Source organism: Nipponia nippon, unplaced genomic scaffold (genome assembly GCF_047370975.1).
Source record: "Nipponia nippon isolate SJK-2023a ecotype South Korea unplaced genomic scaffold, ASM4737097v1 scaffold_36, whole genome shotgun sequence".
Classification (NCBI taxonomy): domain Eukaryota; kingdom Metazoa; phylum Chordata; class Aves; order Pelecaniformes; family Threskiornithidae; genus Nipponia; species Nipponia nippon.
In genome coordinates, this window is record NW_028262354.1 from 886,493 (window position 1) to 892,841 (window position 6,349).

Sequence of the window (6,349 nt, forward strand, 5' to 3'; positions counted from 1 at the left end):
GGAGGACGCGCACCCAAGGCGCCTGCACCCACACGCCTCCGACGCTCGCGGCACCCGCACCCACCCCGGCCCGGCGGGGGGCAGGGGGTCCTGGGGAGCCCCCCGGTCGCCATGAAGCGGATGTTCTCCTGCTCCAGCTCCCAGGTGGCGGTGAGTCCCGGCCACCCCCCCATGCCCGGGGGGACCCCAGCCTGTCCCGGGGTTGGGGGCTCCCCACACCCGTGGGTGGGGGTGACACCCAGCCTCGGTGCCCTGCGAGCATCCACGGGTGCTGCCGCGGTGCCTGGGTGGGGCTGGGGGGGCCGTGGCCACATTTGGGGTGAGGGGATGCTCCGGCCCCAACGCTGCCAGCCGGCCCTGCGTGCCCACCGGTGCCGAACCGCAGCCAGCCGCGGTGCTCAGCGCCGCTCCTGCCCCGATGCCGGCTGCAATCCCGGCCCCGATGCCGGCTGCAATCCCAGTCCTAGCCCCAGTGCCAGCTCCGATGCCGGCTGCAACCGCAACCCCAGTCCCGGCCCCGATACCGGCTGCAATCCCAGTCCTAGCTCCAGTGCCAGCTCCAATGCCGGCTGCAACTGCAGCCCCAGTCCCGGCCCCCATGCTGGCTGCAATCCCAGTCCTAGCTCCAGTGCCAACTCCGATGCTGGCTGCAACCGCAGCCCCAATCCCAGCCCTGATGCCGGCTGCAATCCCAGTCTCAGCCCAATGCCAGCCCCGATGCGGGCTGCAGTCCCAGTCCCAGCCCCAATCCCAGTCCCAGCCCCGATGCCAGCTGCAATGCTGGCTGCAATCCCAGATCCCAGTCCCAGTCCTGATGCCAGCCCCGATGCCCCAGTGCCCGGCCCCAGAGCTTGCCCCCAAACCTGGTCCCGCTGCGGGTCCCGATGCCCAGCCTGGCCCCCGGTCCTGGTGCTCGGCCCTGGTGCCCACCCACGCCCCGTACGGCAGCGGAGCCCGGCACGGCGCGGCGGCAGCCCAACAAACCAGCCGGGCAGGCACAGGCAGGGACACGCTCGCCTGCCTCACCTCGCCTTTCCTGGCCGGCGCCCAGGGCCGGGCTCCGTGAGGACTCGGGGTCCTCAGCACCCCATCCCTGATGGAGCACCCCAACAAGTGGGGAAACTGAGGCACGGCTCCGTGCCACTGCAGAGGGAGGCATTTGGGGGGACACGTCCCAAAAGAGGGGTCAACCGCAAAGTACTGCCTCCGCCGCGGCCCTTCTGCCTGGAGAAGCCGTGCCTCAGTCTCCCCTCGCCGCTCGGCGGGGCAGGGCGGGGGTCGCATCCCCCCAGCTCCCCCGGAGCCGCTCGCCACCCCCCAGGTCGAGAGCTGGAACAAGCAGGACCAGAAGCTTTTGGAGGCGGTGGAGAAGGGCAACGTGGGCAGGGTGTCTGCCCTCGCCTCCCGCAAAACGGCCCGGCCCGCCAAGCTCAACGCCGTGGGGCAATCCGCGTACGTCAGCCCCGGGGCGGGGGGGACACGCGGGGGTCCCCAGGGTGGTGGATGGGGACCTCGGTTGCAGCCACCTCTCACCCTCCTCCAGCTTCCACCTGGCCGCATCCAGGGGCCTCACCGAGTGCCTGACGCTGCTGCTGGCCCACGGGGCCCCCGTTAACGAGAAGAACGATGACGGTAAGTGGGGGACACCGGTGGGGACGTCCCCTGGCACGGGGGGACACAGCCACAGGGTCCGGTCCCCGTGTCCCCTCCGGGTGATGGCGAGGGGCTGAGCATTCCCCAGACCTGCACCCCAAGGCACCGAGCCCCGGGGGAGCGCCCTGTCCTGCCGTGCCGGGACAAGATGTCCCCAAGGCGAGATGTCCCCTGGGGGGTTCCCTGCTGGCCGTGTCCCTGGTGTCCCCCTCGGCTGCTGGTGGCCCAGCCCGCAGGTCTCTTGCAGGCAGCACCGCTCTGCATCTGGCCACCATCGCCTGCCAGCCCCAGTGCGTCAAGGTCCTGCTGCAGGTGCGAGCCGGGACGGGGATGGGGATGCAGAGCGGGATGAAGATGGAGCTGGGGATGGAGACAGGGATGGAGATACAAATAAGGATGGGGACAAGGACAGGGATGGGGATGCAGAGGGGGATGAGGATGGAGCTGAGGAGGGAGATAGGGATGGGGACAAGGATGGGGACGAGGATGGGGACGGGGATGGGGATGCAGAAGGGGATGAGGATGGAGCTGAGGAGGGAGACAGGGATAGGGATGGGGATAGGGATGGGGATAAGGATGGGGACAAGGACGGGGTGGGGATGGGGACAGGGGTGAGGATGAGGATGGGAACAGGGCTGGGGAGGGGCAGGGCAGGACGCCGGGTCCCCTCTGCAGCTCGGGGAGGGTCCATGCCCACTGTGCCCCCCCAGTACAGTGCCAATGAGAGCCACGTGGACGGGCAGAACCGAACCCCCCTGCACTGGGCTGGTGAGTGCTGGGGCCCCCGGCCAGGCTGGGACTGGGGGTGGCACTGAAGGCTCTGGGGGGCCCATCTGACCCCCCCCCAAGAGCCGGCCCCCCACGCTGACGCGGCCCCCGCAGCCTCCTCGGGCTGCGCCTCCAGCGTGCTGCTGCTCTGTGACCACGAGGCCCTCCTGGACGTCACCGACGCCGTGAGTGGGGAGCGGGGCGGGGTGGCAGGGGGTGGCAGGGGACGGCGGGGGCTGACAGGTGCCTCCGCGTCCCCCCAGCACGGGCAGACCCCCCTGATGCTGGCGGCGCGGGGGAACCACGCTGCCATCTGCGCCCAGCTCCTGCAGAGAGGGGCCGACCCCAACCTGGCCGACAAGGACAAGAAGTGAGTGGCCGTGGGGACAGGGGGACACTTGTAGGACAATTTGGGGGTGATGGGGCTGGGGGGCTCTCTGCTCTGCCCCCGTGCCCAGGGCGATGGCTCGATGGCTCTGCTCCATGGGGACCCTGGAGATGCCCTGTGCAGAGACAGCTCCGCTGCTGTCCCCTGTCCCCAAGGGACCCAGGTGTCCGTGGAAGGCCACCGCCGCAGAGAGCAGTCCCCGGGGAGAGGGGGGAAAGGGGTGGGGAGGGACCCGTACCACTGTGCTACCATGCCACCGTGCCACTGTACTACCGTGCCATCGTGCACTGTGCCATTGTGCCACCATGCCACCGTGCCACCATGCCACCGTGCCACCGCGCCACCGTGCCACCGCTCCCGCAGGACCGCCCTGATGCTGGCCTGCGAGCACGGCAGCCTGGAGTCGGCCGAGCTGCTGCTGAGCCACGGGGCGGCCATGGGGGACGAGGACCGCTGGCGCTACGCGGGACGGACCCCCAGCCGCGCGCTCCGGCGACTCCTGCGCAGCGCCCGCAGCGGGGGGAGAGGTGATCCCCACCCGCCATCACCCCCACCCCCGTCACCCATCCGGCCTCACCCGGCTGCTTATTTTAGGGGAAAAAAGGGAAAAAGGGGATTGTTTCTTTTTCTCTCGGCAGAGAATGGTGCCAGCTGTGCCGGGGACCCCGCGCCGCAGGTGGGAAGCCAGGGAGAGGGGACCTCGGGCAGCGACAGTGAGGAGGAGGAGGATGAAGAGCAGCAGGACGGGTGTGACACCCGGCGGGTGCAGCGGCTGCAGGAGCGGCTGGCGAGGAAGACGCGGGAATGCCAGCGGCTGGCGGCCATCGCCGCCAGCATCCGGCAGCAGGTGCGGGAGCTGGCGCGGCTCCTGCCCGGCTGCGAAGCTGGGGACGGGGCGAAGGATGAGGACGGCGCCTGCCTGGCCCTCTTGGCCCAGCATGTGGCGGAGCTGAGGAAGAGGATGATGGCTGAGGAAGAGAAGGATGGAGAACACCAAACTGCGGCACAGCTCAACGGCGACGCCAGAGCGCCGGAGCTGGTCCCATTCCTGACCTGGCTGGGGGAAGAGTGTGCCAAAATGCAGGCGGCGAAGGCAAGCGCCTTCGCCCGGAGCAAGGGGCTGCGGAAGGAGGTGGAGGAAGCCCTGCGGAGCAAACTGCACTACGAGGTGGTGTCAGCCGACGCCGTCCGGAAAAGCCTGGCGGCTTGGGAGAAGATGGTGGTGGGGCTGGAGCAGGCGCTGAGCCGCGCCGATGAGACCCACGCCAAGATGCTCAAGGGATCCCGCGTCCTCCTGGAAAACCTCTGGCGGGAGCCGGCGTTGCCGCTCACCGGGATGGCGCCTTGCCAGTGCCCAGTGAACGGCATGGAGCCGGCGCCGGGTGGGAAGAGCGGAGCGGAGCTGCCAAGGGAGGGTGGGAGCTTGGAGAAGGAGATGCTGGAGCTCAAGGAGAGCAACGGGATGCTCCTGGGGGAGCTGGCCCGGCTGGGGCGGGAGCGGGAGCGGCTGCAGGAGGAGCTGCGGGGGCTGCAGGAGCAGGACCCCGGCGCCAAACCGGTGGCAGAAGGTCCCGGAGCGGCCGCCCTGGCCCGGGCGCTGGCGGCCGAGCAGGAGGAGGCAGCGAGGCTGCGGCGGAAGCTGGCGGGGCAGCGGCGGGAGCTGGCGGCGCTGCGGGATGGGGTGGGCGAGAGGGCGCGGGAGGTGGCCGGTGATGCCGGTGCTGGTGCCGGCATCCTGCAGGAGCTGCACCATAAGCTAGACGGGCTGGTGAGGTCCCAGCATGAGGCCTTGCAACTCGTTGCAGAGATGGAGGGCGATGGCACCAATGGGGACGGGGACAGGGATGGGCCAGGGCTACTGGGCGAGCTGGAGGATGCACTGGGCGAACTGGCTGAGGAGCTGGGGATGGTGCCGGGTCCCCGTGTGCCGCGGCTGCTGGAGCGGCTCACCGGCACCGCCGCCGCCCTGCGTGGCCGGGAGCGCGCCGGGGAGCAGCCGGGGGCCGAGGCCGAGCGCTGGCAGGCGGCGGCGGCGGAGGAGAGGCGGGCGAAGGAGGCGGCGGAGGCCCGGGCGGCCGAGCGGGAGCGGGAGGCGCGGGAGCTGCGGGAGAAGGCGGAGGGGCTGGAGCGGAGCGTGGGGAGCCTGCGGGCCAGGGCGGGCGAGCTCTCCAGGGCCTGCCGGGACAAGGAGGGGAAGGTAAGGGCCGGGCTGGCCGGGGACCCGGGCCGGCAGGGACACAGGCCTCTTCCCATCACTGTCCCTTTCCCATCGCTGTCCCCAACACCACCCCCTTCCCATCGCCATCCTCTTCCCATTGCCGTCCCCATCACCATCTCCTTCCCATCACCATCATTTTCCCATCACCATCGCCTTCCCATCGCTGTCCCCATCACCGTCCCCTTCCCATCCCTGTCCTCATCACCGTCCCCTTGCCATCAGCGTCTCCTTCCCATCACCATCCCCTTCCCATCGCTGTCCCCCTCCCATCCCCGTCCCCTTCCCATCCCTGTCCCCATCCCTGTCACCTTCCCATCCTCGTCCCCTTCCCATCCCTGGCCCCATCCCCGGCCCCTTCCCATCCCTGTCCCCATCCCTGTCCCCTTCCCATCCCCGTCCCCATCCCCGTCCCCTTCCCATCCCCGTCCCCATCCCCGGCCCCTTCCCATCCCTGGCCCCTTCAGTCCATCTTCCAGCCAAACTGGGGGGGGAGCAGACGGGCAGCGGAGGGACAACCCCGGGGTGTGACGGGGACCGGCCGGTCCCCCCCAGCACCCCAACTGTGTCCCCCGTACCCCACCCCAGATGAAGAAGCTGCTGGCGGAGACGGAGAAGCTGTCGGCGGAGGTGCTGGGGCTCCGCAGCCAGAACGCCCGGCTCCAGCTCCAGCTGGAGGTGGGTGCCAGCACCCGGCATCACCCACCGTCACCTCGTCACCCTCTTCGTCACCTTCCTCTTCTCCTCCCCAGGTCCAGCAGAAAAACCACCGGGACATCGTGGCCGTCTATAGGACCCACCTGCTCAACGCTGCCCAGGTGGGACCCCGCGCCCCCCTCGCTTCGGGGTGACATGGGGGGGGACGATTTCGGCTGCAATGCTGGCAAATACAAATTTGGAGCCCAGCACCCGATTCGGGTCCCCCGTGGGAGGCCGGATCCGGCCCCACGGCAAAGCTCTCCTTCCCCGCAGGGGTTCATGGATGAGGGGGTGCACGCCATGCTGCTGCGGATCCTGCGGACAGAGGAGTGAGGGGCAGGGCTGGGGCCGGGCCCCTCGCCCCCCGGGCCATTAAACTGGAAAAGCCGCGTGTCCCCGTCCCGTGTCCCCATCTGTGGCCGGGCGCGGCGTGGATTCGGCCGCGGGGAGGGCTGGGTGCGGGGTCCCAGCGGGGGGTCCTGGCCCATCGGGGTGCCCGAGGGGGGGGTTGGGGGCTGGGAGGGGGTGGCACCCCGGGGGGGCTCGCAGCACCCGGGCAGGCCCCGGCTCCCGGCCAGGACGAGGTAGTGGTGCTGGGCTGGGACTGGTCCCCACAGGACCAGTTC

General features: G+C 70.3%; 1 protein-coding gene across 1 annotated transcript; it reads left to right on the forward strand.

Moving 5' to 3' along the window:
* Positions 1-111: 111 nt before the first annotated feature.
* ANKRD35 (ankyrin repeat domain 35) lies at positions 112-6,311 on the forward strand. Its single transcript, XM_087771909.1, is given in 15 exon segments — positions 112-150; positions 1,322-1,452; positions 1,544-1,632; positions 1,901-1,965; positions 2,364-2,421; positions 2,536-2,606; positions 2,685-2,791; positions 3,173-3,336; positions 3,448-4,367; positions 4,425-4,623; positions 4,683-4,750; positions 4,791-5,006; positions 5,613-5,702; positions 5,777-5,842; positions 5,997-6,311. Coding segments are annotated over 15 exon segments (2,598 nt in total).
* Positions 6,312-6,349: the final 38 nt, after the last annotated feature.